The sequence below is a fragment of the Oncorhynchus mykiss genome, chromosome 29, assembly GCF_057628025.1.
Source record: "Oncorhynchus mykiss isolate SJ-2025 chromosome 29, ASM5762802v1, whole genome shotgun sequence".
NCBI classification, from domain to species: Eukaryota; Metazoa; Chordata; class Actinopteri; order Salmoniformes; family Salmonidae; genus Oncorhynchus; species Oncorhynchus mykiss.
The window spans coordinates 31833189-31849317 of NC_143050.1; the positions used below are offsets into that span (position 1 = coordinate 31833189).

A 16129-nucleotide genomic window follows, 5' to 3' on the forward strand; every position below is an offset into this window, starting at 1 on the left:
GGTTATACCAGTCCAGGGGTCCCATGCCATACAGCAAGACCATACAGCAATACTCCTTCCCTCACACTCTGTTGCGCTCCGTCCTAAGAATTTAACCCTCAACACTATTCCAAACTGTTGAAATTCTAAATTCAAGGGTAGTGCTGTACCTACCACAAGCCTTGTAATCATCTCCTTGGTTGAAGAGAATAGGATGAATGCTGAAATAGCTAAGACATTTGTGAAATGGACATATAGCATACAATCCATCTCCGAGGGACCCTGTCTTCACTCTGTTTCATGTGACCCCCCAAAAAAGGGTTAATTCCTCCGGAGGGAATTCATCAATTACAGTCTGAATGATTGGCTGGCGCTGAAGGTGGCAATGAGGACACATTTGGGAGTCAGGGTGTGCATCCAGTGGACGGGTGAACTCAGTCATTCTGGGCTCCATCTTAATGAAAGGGTACGGGGTCTTTTGTAGTGGAGCCATTTGGTACATCCAGACTACATTAATTTACCAGAGCCTCAACAAAACAAGAAAAGCGTCTCAGTGATGCAGTTTATCACATCCGTCCTCACAAAACCCCATATGTCACAAACACACACAGTTCTACACAAAGACAGACAAATGAATATACACACTTGAACATGCGCACACACAATCACCCAAGAACATAGTAAAAAACCCTTGCTAAAATACCTTGTTGGGGGGCTGTTTTGATGAAATTGACACAGCTCTGGGCTCCACTATGAAAAGGGACCAGTCATTGATGGAGCCCCTCCACAAGCTAAACACCTCCAAAGACAGAAGCCTTGAGCTTCTGGACGCTTTGCTCAACCCTGCCGGTCACGACCCCGCTGAGAGCATGCGACATGCAGAACTGAGCAGGGACTTCAACACATATCAATCAGCCTAAAGTAAACAATAAGCTTAACGTGTCCTGACAGAGACACGAGAGGAATTTCAGAGAAAGAACATGGTTCATGTGAGGAAACCAAGGAGGAAAAAAGAGAAAACAAAAAACAACGCCAAGATGTACTTATGCGTCTCCCTCTGGCTATCCTCCGTTGGATGTGTGAAGTTCCGTTTGTCAAAACAGTCTTTTACCTCAGGTCCTTCATCAATCAAGATCAGTCAAAAGCCAAATGAAGATAGAGATCCGCACATTTACTGTACATCAGAGTGAAGGACACTTATTAACATGTCACAAGCCTTTCGTTTGATCTTATTAGCAAACTAGCATGTTGAATGTTGATTTTGGCAACCAGGCTAGACCTGGCTGGCAAGACATGGCTTCTAAAAAATAAATGACATAAGAAGAAGAATCAAAATCCCCCTGGAGCCTCAGATGGATTGCAGTCAAAACTTCTGAAGATTTGATGGGACTGTTGAACGCCTCCTCGCGAGTGATAAGACAAAGATGACCGCCATATTTCCGAATCATTGTTTAGAATGACACTTGTAAAGAAGTTGATGAGTCAAAAACTGTAGTCCCATCCAATGGCATACTTGAACGCAGACTAAAGAGGAACATGAATGGCATGTTTAACCCTAATAGGGCAGGGGAGAGTGGTGTATTTATTTTCAGATTTAGTGCACAGTGATGATGTCAGACAAGGGTCACTGAGAAGCCAGCTGGTCAATGTACCTGAGTGTATGCCAGGAGAAACAGTTTTGTACAGTTGTACTGTGGCTCAAAACGGGAATGTGATGTGTGTATGAGAGAGAGAATGTGTAACCAGCCTGAAACAACATTGCATCATCTGGCATCTATTTTGCAGAACACAAGCAGCATGTTAGGGCAGTTACACGTCACAGCTGCTCCAGTTAAAACCAGCCGTCTGGCCCCCACACCTTGACTTAAAAAAAAAAATGATGAATTACAGTACCGTGATAGTTTTAGGGGCTCCCAGAGGGCATTGTGGTGAAAAGTGAAGTCAGAGCCTGCTATTAGGCACATATCTGCAGCAAGCCTGCCAGGACTGGAGTTTTTCTTGGACACCTGGGCTAGGCTCCCCCTTATTGACTGTAAGTGGAAAGACAGTGTGGTTTTTCATGGGACATACGTTCTCAAATGAAATCAACAGCAGAAGCCAAGTCTTTGGAAGAGGGGGTAGAGAGAGAGAGAAGGAAAAAGAGACAGAGACGGGATGTTTCTGTGCGAATGAGACATTAAAAGAGCAAGAGACAAATTGAGAAAGCTAGAGGAAGACGGTAAGAAAAGAAACATGGGTATGAGAGATGGGAATACACAGACACAGAAAGAGACAGTGCAAGAAAGGCCCCTGTACAAGGCATCATCTGAGACGCCAGGTGCATTTTGTATAAAATCTAAATAAATCTGCGCATTGTCACTGAGTTATGGCCTTGGTTGCTACCACACTGTTTGGAGTCAACAATAACTGGGTGGACCTCTAAATTGGCAGGTGTTTAACATTTACGAGCCTGTAGAGGAACTCAAGAATGTATTACAAGGGATAAATGGACACAATTGCAGCATATCAGGTTCATTAAATAACCCTTACCACATTACTCACCTCTATTTTGTTACAGCCTGGCATGTGTTTTGTGGGCTGCACATTGATTATGGAGCGTGTAAAACGAATAACTCTGTTTAACTGATAGACAGAGATAGACACCCTACATTTTCAAATTGCCCACTGAGGCCAGGCAAGGTTGTAGCTAATGCTTTGCAAAACAGGTTGAACAAAAACACCACAAACATACTGTATACTGGCCTCAGCACCAAACCCTGTGGTACACCCTCTGATTCTCCTGTAGCACACCAACCATCTGAACAAATGACTACTCTGTACAGTATCAACCCACACAATCTACAATCTGTTTCTATTTCTCCTGTAGAAAGATAATGGCCCAGGTTCTGGTCCAGCATATGGCTTGTGCCCATTGGACGACTCCTGATTCTGTTCACGACCCGGTTCACAGCCAAGACTGGACCGCTGGTGGAGGGAGTTAGGTGTGCGTGCCACATTGTGTGTGCCTCTGCCTGGCTCAGCTGGTAATATGCTCCAGACACACTCACAACAGAGACGCAGCTTGGATTGCGTTTCATTGGATGCAGATGCATGGTTATGGATCTGGCATTATATTGACAATGACATCATGAGCTCAACCTGCCAGCAGACATGGTTGGTACTGTTCCTCTGAACTGGTCGTCTGGGGGCAACAGGGAGATGACAATGTGCTAGATAAGTGTTGCGAGCATGCAGACTGGATGAGATTGCAAGAGAAAAATAAACAATATCCTCCTCATTGAGGAACAGGTACTTACAATGCTTTCAGAAAGTATTCACACTCCTTGACTTGTTTTCACATTTTGTTGTGTTACAGCCTGAATTTAAAATATATTTTTCTACACACAATACCCCATAATGTAAAAGTGGAATTATGTTTTTGCAAATGAATAACAAATGAAAAGCTGAAATGTCTTAAGTCAATAAGTATTCAACCCCTTTGTTATGGCTACCATAAACAAGTTCAGGAGTAAAAATATGCTTAAGAAGTCACATAATAAACTGTATGGACTCACTCTGTGTGCAATAATAGTGTTTAACCTCTGAAAGATCCCGTAGGATCGGTGTCATTATACTGTGACGGTTGTGACTAACGTGTGCTAATGTGACTAGAATAACGTTGTAACAGCAAACTTTCCAGGACATAGACATATCTGATATGGGCAGAAAGATTACATTCCTGTTAATCTAACTGCACTGGCCAATTTACAGTAGCTATTACAGTGAAAGAATACCATGCTATTGTTTGAGGAGAGTGCACAACAACAACAAAAATGTATCAAGGCAACTGGTTTGATACGTTCACCTCTGAAGGTAAATAATATACTTACATTAATTAATCTTGCTCTGATTTGTCATCCTGAGGGTCCCAGAGATAAAATGTGGCATAGTTTTGTTTGATAAAATCAATTTTTATATTCAAATGTAGGAACTGGGTTCTACAGTTTGAACCCACTGCTGTCTCTGGCCCCACACCCACCCCGTCCGGCCATCTAGATGTGTGAAAGTTAGTGTATAAACTAATGATACATCATGTATGACATTCCTGGGAGTGTGTAAACTTACATTTTGTATTTTGTATCAGCACATTTGGGCAGACTTGATAGAAAATATTGTGCAGTATTGCAATGCTTCACTGGTTCAATCTGAGACTTTGCACACCCACTGCTGCCATCTAGTGGCCAAATCTAAATTGTGCCTAGACTCCTAGATTATATTATGGCCTTTCTCTTGCATTTCAAAGATGATGAAAATATATATATATAGAAAACACATGTTTTTTTGTTTGTATTATATTTTACCAGATCTAATGTGTTATATTCTCCTACATTTATTTAATATTTCCACAAACTTTAAAGTGTTTCTTTTAAAATGGGATCAAGAATATGCATATCATTGCTTAAGGTCCTGAGCTACAGGCAGTTAGATTTTGGTTTGTCATTTTAGGCAAAAATTGAAAAAAAAGGGTCCGATCGTTAAGAGATTTCTAACATGATTTTTGAATGACTACCCCATCTCTGTACCCCACACATACAATTATTGGTAACACTTTACTTGACACTAAGCGTCATAACACGTTGTGACACAGTTGACACAACTTGTCATATAACCTGTCATAATATGTTCATAACACTGTCATGACCCATATATTTACACCTGTTGAGACATATTTTGCGTTATTTTATGGCTGGTTATAACACCTACATAAGAGAGTCAAAACCCACATTTATTTAAATGATTTTTTCCCTGCCAAGAAGTTTCCTTTCGTTTGAAAGTTTGTTTCTGAAATCCTTTGTTGTTGTTGTGATGAATCCTTTACACTCATGTTTTTCTTCAATCATATTTTAAATAACTTGTACAAAATAGACTTTATGACACTGTCTCAAAGCATTATTTATATACATCCTGTGTCACTTTACTTGGACTAAGAAAATACACATTATGACACTGTAAGAAGCATTATGACCATCATAATCATATAAGCCAGATTGGCTTACACTCTTAAACAGCCATAAAATAATGCAATATATGTCATAACAGGTCTAAATACTGTATATGTGTCATGACGGTGTTATGACCATATTATGACAAGTTGTGTCAGCTGTTATGACATATTGTGACATGGTTATGACTGTGTAATAACATGTTATAATGCTGGTGTCTTACCCAAATCTGTAAGGTCCCTCAGCCGAGCAGTGAATTTCAAACACATATTCAACCACAATGACGAGGGACGTTTTCCAATGCCTCGCAAAGAAGGGCACCTATTGGTAAATGGGTAAAAATAAAAAACTTGGACATTGAATATCCCTTTGAGCACCAAGATACAAGCGTCATTCCTAACTCAGTTACCAGAGAGGAAGGAAACCCCTCAGGGATTTTACCATGAGACCAATGGTGACTTTAAGACAGTTAGAGTTTAACGGCTGTGATAGGAGAAAACTCCACAATAGTAACCCAATTGACAGAGTGAAAAGAAGGAAGCTTGTACAGAATAAAAAAATATTGACTGAGTGAATACAAACTCATCTTTTTCAACTTGCTCGACAACAGATGTTCTACATTCTGAGAATTGCAGTATGCTTTTATGATCCACATCTCTGAGGTTCAAAGTAATGGGGCAAGGGTGCTAGTATTCCAAACACGACGAGGACTCAGATATCACAGCTTGAAACTGGCTGGATAGAGATCCAGAGTAATATCAGAGATAACAAGCTGTTTTCGATAGCTCATTCCTTAGATTGAGCGACTACACTGCTCCTCTTTGCTCTAGTCTACTCTGTCATGCCAAACCAGGGCTGGCACTCAAGTCAAACAGACAAATCACCACTGTCGGAACTTTAATACAAAAGCTGTTGAAAAAATGAAGCCGATTTATCAACCACTGCTGAAAGGCTGCAATCGTGCAGTATGTAATTCCTCACAGTTGGAGAGAGTTCAAAAATGCACCCGTTGAGTGATTCTTATATGATAGATCATGGAGGGTACCTGCTGGGGATGATGTACAGAATCTCCCTGCACACTATAGCGAAGTCTCAAAGGTGTTGTTGCCACCAAAGTCCACCACACCCAGCGCAATTACAGTGCAGACAGCTATACTGTCTAAAGGTCACCGTCACCCTTAACGCATTGCTGTGGGTTTAGTCACTTTTGCTATGTCAAAAGGCTATGACAATAACCCCTCAGCTCCCACCCGGTGGGATAAACTTATTAGGTTATTAGGTTATTGAGCTCAACTACGTTTAGGCCTTCTCTGATACTGGTCATCATTCTTAGTATCAACAGAATTAACAAAGCCCCAGGTGAGCCAAGCTATTTTTACTACAGAGTATAATAGTAATACAATCTAAATCAATGAGTAACCACCTCACAAGGCTTATTTATATGGCTGCCTAGAGGACTATTATCTTAACATTACATAATCACCGGCCTATTCCATGAAAATCTGCACTGTTTAAAGAAAGAGTTTGCGCTCTGCCATCCGCATCGACTCCAGGGACCCCTCTTAAAACATTCCGTAAAAACATTAGACACCGAACTTGTGGCTGGATTCAGTCAACATCACCCCAGGATTTGTCTGTCACTTTAACAGCCTAATTCAAGTCTTTAGCTTGGTCTTGTCTTTTCAGACAACTATTTTTGGTCCCTTATGTGGCAACTGAATATGTTCTGACATCTGTTAGAAATGTAGTGTAATGTTTAAAAAAATATAGAACTGCCTTAATTTTGCTGGACCCCAGGAAGAGTAGCTGCTGCCTTGGCAGGAACTAACGGGAATCTATAATAAATACAAATACAAAACAGAACTAAAGATATCTGAGGAAATGTGATAATAGTATATTTGGAAAATAGTTCTGTCACTGATATTGATAGTACTGTCACTGAAAATGATAGTACTGTCACTGATATTGTTGCATATTTCAACAGCTTTCGGGAGCCCAGCTGGAGATGAGCTCTGATCCCCAGGGAGTGCTCCGATAACACAGTACTACTCAGATCCTCTGACCTTACGGCATCGTTAGACGTATGGTAATACCTGTGAGAGCAATTCAAGAGCTACAGTATCACAAAGCTATGCCAGTGTGCATATGGCCAAAATGTCGAGACGGACAACTTTGAACTGTGTTCGAACGCAATCCTCATTTGTCAGTGATGTTTAAACAGTGTGTAGCTCATCATACTGTACGAGTGTTGGAAAGTAGTTACTTCACTGTGCTTTGTGTTGAGTCTTCAAGGGAGGTTGTCAACCCCCTTCATTGCTGTGACTGTTGACAAGTGTCTTGATTTCACCATGTGCCAAGAGCTCTTAAAATGGAGGTTAAAGCTAAGCACCCGTTTCAAGAGAGAGCTGGCACAAAAGACAAGATGAGATAAGGGGTTGGGTACCAGGGGGAGGATGGTTGACAACGATCAGTTAGAGACTCTATATTGCACTCTTTTTGGACAGCCTCCTGGCTTACGCTAATAAATAGAACTGATAGTGGAGTTGTCTGCAAGAAGTTCCCATGCAGAATGTAACCTAATAAGGTTCAAAGTGGACAGCCAGGAAATCAGTCCAAGGAGGGTTAATTAATCTTGCTAATGACTATGGCACATTATCAGAGTGTGCTCAAATCTGCTCTGGCTCTAAAGAGCATGCTGTGCTGGAGGTGGCACATAAACATAGCTGATGAGATGACGTTAAGGGATGTTTTAGAAAAGAGTACTATTATTATTATTATTTTAGAAATAATTCAGAGTGAAATAACTAGTACTTATACTTCAATATAATTGTTCCCAGAAAGAATACAAATGTGATGTGACAAATCTGACAAAGAAGATAAGATAAAGAATAAGTACTTATTCCCCCTTAGAAAAATGTAATTAAACATTAGCGGCTCAATGAGGCCCAGAAGTTATATGACAAGAATGTAGAGTCCACTCAATATCCTTCCTTGAATAATTGAATAATTGTGAAATCAATGTATTATGGCAAACAGTAGGCTGGCTAGAAGACAGTCTAAGTTGACTTTGCAGCACTACTGCGAGGGACATTACAAAAGCACATCAACGTCATAGCTATATGGCCAGGCTTAAAGATACATTCACTCAAATGTATTCACACATTATTTCGGCAAACCACATGTCCTTCCTCACCTGTTGGTAGCATCCCCGACCCTGACTCGCCAGGAGAGTCTGTGCGTCCAGCGTCAACAGAGGCAGCGCTGATTTTGAAGAGCACTAGTAGACAACATGTACACTTCACCACCCAGAGCAACATTTTCCTTCAATATCAGAAAGTCCTAAACTGTTTAAATCAATTAACGTCGAACAATGTATTACTGGTAAATAAATGCGTCCTCAGGTTGATTGGATGGGGAGGCGGAAACATCCAACGGTGCTATGCATTTTTGGTAAAGTCAAAGGTTTCCCTTTCACTCAAAACCTCTCACTTATAAATCACTGAAGGCAAAATCACTTCAGTTCTGAGACAAATATGTATATTTCATGAATATATCACTAGCTGAATTGTTTTGAATATCTCTCTCTAAAAGCATCTGTGGCAACCTCTCCACCTTCTCTCGTTCAAGAAGAGCTCGCGCGCAAACACACCACAGCTCCCCGCCCACCCTCGCGATCCAAGCCAATGAAACCCTCTAAGGTCCGCACACCTCTGCATCACGCATGTGACAGACTAGGCTAGTGGGAGTCAGCTCCCCTCTCCAAGCAAGTATTTCATGCAGGATATTCAAATAAAATTGGAGAACAAGTTGTATTGGGGACCGGTCAGGGGCAGACTGGCCATCTGGCATGGGCTGGTCCATTTTTAGCCCAGAGGGCCTGTCTAACTTCGTTTTTTTTTGGGGGGGGGGGGGGGGGGGGGAATGATTATTATCTGGATAATAACGGGGCCTCAACAAAATTAATTGTTCAGTGTGGGGGCCTCGAGGAAAGAAATTGTCTGGTGTGGAGGCTCAAGGAAAAAAATGAGGCATACTAAAATACTCAACTAGTCTAAAGAAGGCCAGTTACAGTGGGGCAATAAAGTATTTAATCAGCCACCAATTGGGCAAGTTCTCCCACTTAAAAAGATGAGAGAGTCCTGTAATTTATCATAAGTACACTTCAACTATGACAGACAAAATTAGCATTTTTTTTCTCCAGAAAATCACACTGTAGGATTTTTAATTTATTTATTTGCAAATTATGGTGGAAAATAAGTATTTGGTCAATAACAAAAGTTTATCTCAATACTTTGTTATATACCCTTTGTTGGCAATGACAGAGGTCAAATGATCATTTTGACCCCACGGGGTGAGATCTTGCGTGGAGCCCCAGATCGAGGGAGATTATCAGTGGCCTTGTATGTCTTCCATTTCCTAAAAATTGCTCCCACAGTTTATTTCTTCAAACCAAGCTGCTTACCTATTGCAGATTCAGTCTTCTCAGCCTGGTGCAGGTCCACAATTTTGTTTCTGGTGTCCTTTGACAGCTCTTTGGTCTTGGCCATAGTGGAGTTTGGAGTGTGACTGTTTGAGGTTGTGGACAGGTGTCTTTTATACTGATAACAAGTTCAAACAGGTGCCATTAATACAGGTAACGAGTGGAGGACAGAGGAGCCTCTTAAAGAAGAAGTTACAGGTCTGTGAGAGCCAGAAATCTTGCTTGTTTGTAGGTGACCAATTACTTATTTTCCACCATAATTTGTAAATAAATTCATTAAAAATCCTACAATGTGATTTTCTGGAATTTCTTTTCTCATTTTGTCTGTCATAGTTGAAGTGTACCTTTGATGAAAATTACAGCCCTCTCTCATCTTTTTAAGTGGGAGAACTTGCACAATTGGTGGCTGACTAAATACTTTTTTGCCCCACTGTATATTGCTTCTTTAATGAGAACAACAGTTTTCAGCTCTTCTAACATAATTGCAAAAGTGTTTTCTAATGATCAATTAGCCTTTTAAAATGATAAACTTGGATTAGCTAACACAACGTGCCATTGGAACACAGGAGTGATGGTTGTTGATAATGGGCCTCTGTACGCCTATGTAGATATGCTAATAAAAAATTCAATTTCCAGCTGCAATAGTGATTTACAACATTAACAATGTCTACATTGTATTTCTGATCAATTTGATGTTATTTTAATGGACAAAAAAAATGTGCTTTTCTTTCAAAAACAAAGACATTTCTAAGTGACCCCAAACTAATGAAAGGTAGTGTATATTTGAGTGAAAAGCAAGCCCCTAAATGCCACTCTTACAATAAAGATATCCACAACAAAATATATCAGCATAAAGCAGGTGAGTATTACCAAGAAATACACCAACTCATTCTCTGTATTCATTTTCGTATATCTTTATTCAAGGTCTTCAATTCATACAAAATGTAATGGTATAAATGACTGTAGGATTGACAGTCATATAACATATTTGACAGTGAAGGACCCAGTTGCTCCAGAACCTCAGAAAATAATCCTTCTTCACTAAACCACACATATGGTTCAAATATAGTTCAATACTTTTGTTTAAATGTTGATATTTAAGCTCTTTTGTCTTTCCAGAAACAAAAACATATGATTTAAAGATCTTCAGAAAATACAACCAGTGAATAGATTGTATAAAAAAAAGTATACATTGTTTTGCACATGCACATACTTTTCATAACATGCAAACATGACATGTCCAGGGAATATAGCCACAGGAAATCTGGATGAGGTATGCAGAGACAAACTGGTGTGGTTTTAAAATTGGCACTCTAATTGGGGTGGGGTGGGTGAGGTTGAAAAAAATAAAGTATCTGTTCACAGATCTAGGGGTGCACACTGCTTTCTCCTCAACTAGGGCACCATAAAGTGGCTTTTAGAGGCCAAGGAAGAGTCTTGCAATCTACAATGCTACTGTACCTTCCCCTATAAATAGCCATGTTCAAATGTAAAGTCTTCGATTCAAAGTCTAGTACTTCACCTTTTGACGATCCATCAAATAGATTGCGCAATACATCTGACGCTAGAAAACAAAATAGATCAAAATAAATGTGATTTCTGACTCCGTACAACAAAAACAAACACATGTTTACATCTGGGTGGTTGTATCAGGCTACATGCAATAGACTTGCTGAACTCAAAATGTCCTGTTTGACATAATTCAATTGTTAATAATTGTGCCGTTGTCAATGCATTTTCAATGTACATTATATACTACATTTGCATTTTTACAACTCGTAAATATTATATATCAAATTTGGTCACAATCGTGCTAAAGCCTGAATCTGGAGAACCCAGAGGGTAAAATTACAGGGCAAGTGAGAGTTAGTCCAAAAGTGTCATCTTGTTGCATAGCCCTACTTGAAAGAGTCAACTGTCAACGCAACCCTTCAATACCTGCGAAGACACAAAGTTGTAGGCTATGTATCAGATAGTGAAGGCCTTCACACGACCCTGCCTTCAGGATAAATATATTTGGAAGAAAACAAACCCATGAGATATGGGCAAAAGTGGCAGAATTCATAAGCATACTGTACATGTAATCTACTTCTCTTCATATATGAGAGATATGAGGCAAGTGTTTATAGACATGATACTTGAATATATTGTTTCAATCGATAAGAACGCGTAAAGTGAAACTTTCCTAGTTGGAGGGAATCACAAATGGCACTTTTTCCCCTTGGAACCACTTTGCCTTCCATCTAACTCTGGCAGTACTGTATATTTTTGGAAGAGAAAGGCAAAAGCTCTGTATACACCCTTAAGCAAAAGTAAACACAACTTCGACAAGTTCAAAACCCTGGCATGCATTACATTGCTTGCTTTAGATCTGTAGTTCTGACCTACTTATAACTCTATTTTACATAATCATTACAAACAAAATTTGTTGATGCATTCTTTTCCTCATTGGAGGTTCAAAGAAAAAGCCTTGTTACTGTATTCCTTGAATTCAGTAAACCTCTCTTTGCTTTACAACTATATACAGTTTTACTCATATGCATAACAGTGACTATGTATACCTCATATACCGTAAACCCTATATCATACGTTCCATCCTCCCCTCTCCAGTGTTGATACGTCACAAAAGTCAGGCTGCATTTTAACTATAATAACATATATTTAATGATAGGCACTTGGTATTCAGCCACTAGAGCAGTACATTAGAAAGAGTTGACCTACCCAACCACACTCATATCATTTGCACTAGGTACAACTTACAAAAAAATGAACATCATGAAAAGATATTCCATTTAATGTTCTAATTCCATAAAAAATCAATTAGAATCTTCAGTCCTTCTGTGTTTTGTGTTTTTTGTTGTTGTTCAGAAATAGTTCAATATGTCATAGGTGACACGGGAAAACAGCAGCGATACTATACCTACTTAACCATATACTCTCCGTAATGCATCTTACTGTAATACCCAGGGTTATAGAAAGAGGGAATTAGGCCAGGTTTTAGAACAGCCGCCATGTTAGAACCCATATAAAACTTTATTCTTGAAATGTTGGCGATGTAACAATACGAGAGCGCCTATGACAGTTCCCTAAGAAATGACCCGCTGTAAACAAGCAAAACAGAGCAGCGAATTTAACATACATTTGTATTGATTAGCATTTGGAATGATGTGTATCCAAGTCTGCACAACGCCAATTATCAATTAGCAACGGCTATGGAGGAGAAAGTGGCGGTCTCGGAACATTCAGACAAAAAGTGCATTGGCCCAACTCTCTATATATGACTCTGGTAATACACTCTTAGAAAACAATGTGCTATCTGGAACCTAAAAGGGTTATACGTCTGTCCCCATAGGAGAACCCTTTTTGGTTCCAGGTCGAACCCTTTTGATTTAAGGTAGAAGCCTTTTGGGTTCCATATAGAACCCTTTTCACAGAGAGTTCAACATGAACCTAAAAGGGTTCTCCTAAGGGCCGAAAAATCCTTTTGGAAACTTTTCTTCTAAGAGTGTACCAACAGGAGTCTAACGACGCTCTTGTGTAGAAAGAGTTAAAGAGATACTAAAGGATTTTCTGCAGAGAGGGAAGGGATTGGGTGGTAGTGCATCATTATCATCACTTGTTCCTCCTGGTTCTACTCATATTACTTCCAGTGCCAGCAGACACACTACAGGACAAGACACACCATAACGAACGTCGGCCCATGCACAGTAGATCACCAGCTGGGTGTCAACTAGCAGGGGCGATTCATCGTGTAGAAATTAATAGAAAATGGCGCCCGTTATTCTGGCGACAGGACAGCCACCTGCTGCTTTTAACCGTTCGTAGGCACGGTGTGTTTTGTCCTTTAGCCAGCAATAGAACGTAGTCCCATTTTAGATCTGGACAGAGGGGGACAGAAAGGCTTTTATCTGGTCAATGCTGTAGAGAAACACAGTTCACAGTCTTAGTTGTTTTCCTCCAAAGACCGTAGGAAGACATTTAGGCTTTTTTTTCATCTATTAAAACTATTTGACTGACCAGCGCTTTAAATATTCACAGGGATTTCACATGTGCTCTGCACACCATCAAAGCTTTCATTTCAGTGAAAGAATGGAATTGATAAAATGTAATATCAGGTGTCCTTCGTCCTTTAGTGCCATTTGCCAAGAAAAGAGAAAACATCCCTAAGAATGGTTTTCCTTTTCAGAGTACTTTCTGTATGTTTAACACATCTTGGAATATACCTGTCTCCATTGGCCACCTATGAGCACGCAGGAACTGACATCAACTGACATGTGGCCCTCTGTAGCTCAGTTGGTAGAGCATGGTGCTTGCAATGCCAGGGTCGTGGGTTTGAGTCCTGGGACCACCCATACATACAATGTATGCACGCATGACTGTAAGTTGCTTTGGCTAAAAGTGTCTGCTAAATGGCATATATTATACATTATCAACACTGTACTGTAATCTGTACAAAAGATGAGTGAGTTCATCAACGTTCAAGCTAAAACGCTTTCAGACATGTGAAGGGGGATGTAAGCTACGCTAACACCAGTCATCCTCTTCCTTCTCCCGGAAGCTCCCAGTTCCTCTGGTGCTGGAACTCGAACCGGCGTTGACCCCCAGAGTGAAGTGGTACCCGTTTGGGACCCCAGCCCGGCCCTGTGGGGCAGGTGCAGAGGAAGGCTCAGTAGCCCCATGGGAAGCTGAGGCAGAGGTCCTGGGGGAGCGTCCACCTCCCCCTCCATGGGTGCTCACAGTGTCCTGGAAGTCATCAGGCTCCTCAGGGAGGCTGCGTGGAGGGGCACCCCGCGACTGGGGGCTCAGGTTGGGGTCTGAGCCGATGCGGGTGACGGGCATGGCGGGTGACTCCAGCAGGGCGCTATGCTCCGAGAGGCCCCGGCTGAGACTGGACTTGTGCCCCGTGGCACCAAACTGCACAGGTGAGGAGTTGGCGGTCTTGTAGGCCACGGCGGGGCGGGGGGTGAGGGGGGTCTGGGGGAGCTGTCTGCGCCCACGGCAGGGCGTGCTGAACGCTGAAGTTAAGACCACTTGGCTGCCTTTAGCCATGCCGATACTCTGCAAGAGACAGCAAACAAAGAGAGTAGTTGAGAGGCAGGGATGGACGGCATACTGGCCACTCTAACCTGAATCATCTCACCCTGAAGCAGCACTATCATCCCACCCTAAAACCACAAGCTCCAGGTCCACTCACCTGCTTGAAGAGGCCTAGGTCATGGGTCTCTCCAGGGGAGGTGGAGCGGCTCGGTCCGGCTGACTTGGTGTGGTAGTGCTCCCTGCCTCCGTAGCGCTCACAGGAGTAGTAGCGCTGCTTCTCCCCGGCAGCAGAGTGATGCCTCCTCTCCTGAGGCCTGCCTCGGTCACGCTCCCTCGCCCGCTCCATGGACAAGCCCTCCACGGCAGGATCAGCAGGCAAACCTGAGGCCGACACACACAGACACAAGATTAGGGAAGTAAACTACGCTCGTGGAGTATATATGTGCATGTGGGTGTGCATCCCTCAGACCAAATAAAAATGCATAACGCTAAAACATCAGGAAGTGATTTTTGTTGATCTTTCAATTTTCTTCCAAAATTCTATGCTCTGATGAAAACCACAATGACAGAACAAAACAGCTTTAAGTGGCTGTTTTTCATTCTTAATGTGTCAGAGCCCTACCCTAGTGTGTCTGGCCCAGAGGAATGTAACTCTTTCTCATCCTCCCTCTGTCTATTGCTCTCCCTCCTTCCCTCTCTCCCTCACCCTCTCTCTGTCTCCTCTCTGGGTTTTCTGTTGCCCTGCCAAGAGGTGTCCATAAATCCCACTGACTGGGCCTCTCCACTGGGGCCTTTTATCTGCACCAATAAAGCCCAGCTGCTGCTGCCCTTCAATGCCAACACAAAAAACACCCTGCGCCCACGACACCAACGCGCTCCACCAGACCACGAATACGGCCTGATCTCTATTGCAGATGATCTCTGTGTGGCCACCAGCGGACACTAGGGTTTCATATGCTCCCAGTATTTTACAAATGTTCCATCCCAAGAATAATTCACTTTCCTATCCTGGGAACACAGTATTTTACGCCAAAACCCAACTTGTCATTCAAAAGCATTATAAAGCACATTAAAAGGCCTATGTCTGGATTTGATTAGAGATTTGATAAAAGCCTGATGCTACCTGAGCCTGATGAGCCATACATTAAATACATTATATGAGCCCTACATTTAAGACATTTATTGAGCTCAGGCCCAAACGAATGTGCCATTATCCAGTACATATAATATACTACTACTGCTACTGTATACTGCATATAGTATATTATACTGCACATTATGCACGACAGAAACACACATAAAAGCTCATAGATGTAGCTCGCTATATGCTCTCTTGGGAAAATAAATGATATTTTTGAGCGTGAACTGTTTTACTGTTCTGTGTTTTATTATACTGTTTTATGAGTGACAGGAATTACACACACCGGTCAAACCATGATAAAGCAGGGATACAACATGACTCTGGAGCAGCACAAGCGGCCGACAGAGTTACAAGTACTTGCTAGCGAATTTGATTTTGAAATATAACAGGGCCTATTTGTATAATTAGTATGCGCATTTACAGTATATTTACACCTTACATAACATGTTATTCGCCTACCTCTTTCTCTTTTGGTTCATTCCTCGCTTTCAACAGTTACATGTTGAAAGC

General features: G+C 41.5%; 2 protein-coding genes across 3 annotated transcripts in view; both read right to left on the minus strand.

Moving 5' to 3' along the window:
* si:ch211-196i2.1 (uncharacterized) overlaps positions 1–8689 on the minus strand; it is a 135845-nt gene extending 127156 nt beyond the window's left edge. For both annotated transcript variants that reach the window (XR_016493336.1, XM_021590765.3), the window contains exon 1: positions 8155–8689. Coding sequence is in view for 1 of the 2 variants with exons in the window: in XM_021590765.3 (XP_021446440.3) it covers positions 8155–8278 (124 nt within the window). In the remaining variant the exon portion in view is untranslated. The remainder of the gene's footprint in view (positions 1–8154) is intronic.
* Positions 8690–10343: 1654 nt separating this feature from the next.
* cacna1bb (calcium voltage-gated channel subunit alpha1 Bb) overlaps positions 10344–16129 on the minus strand; it is a 214443-nt gene continuing 208657 nt past the window's right edge. Inside the window, exons 46-47 of the mRNA XM_090227038.1 lie at positions 14636–14859; positions 10344–14499 (exon numbers count right to left, since the gene is read on the minus strand). Of these exons, the coding sequence (XP_090083164.1) occupies positions 13966–14499; positions 14636–14859 (758 nt within the window). The 3' untranslated portion in view covers positions 10344–13965. The remainder of the gene's footprint in view (positions 14500–14635; positions 14860–16129) is intronic.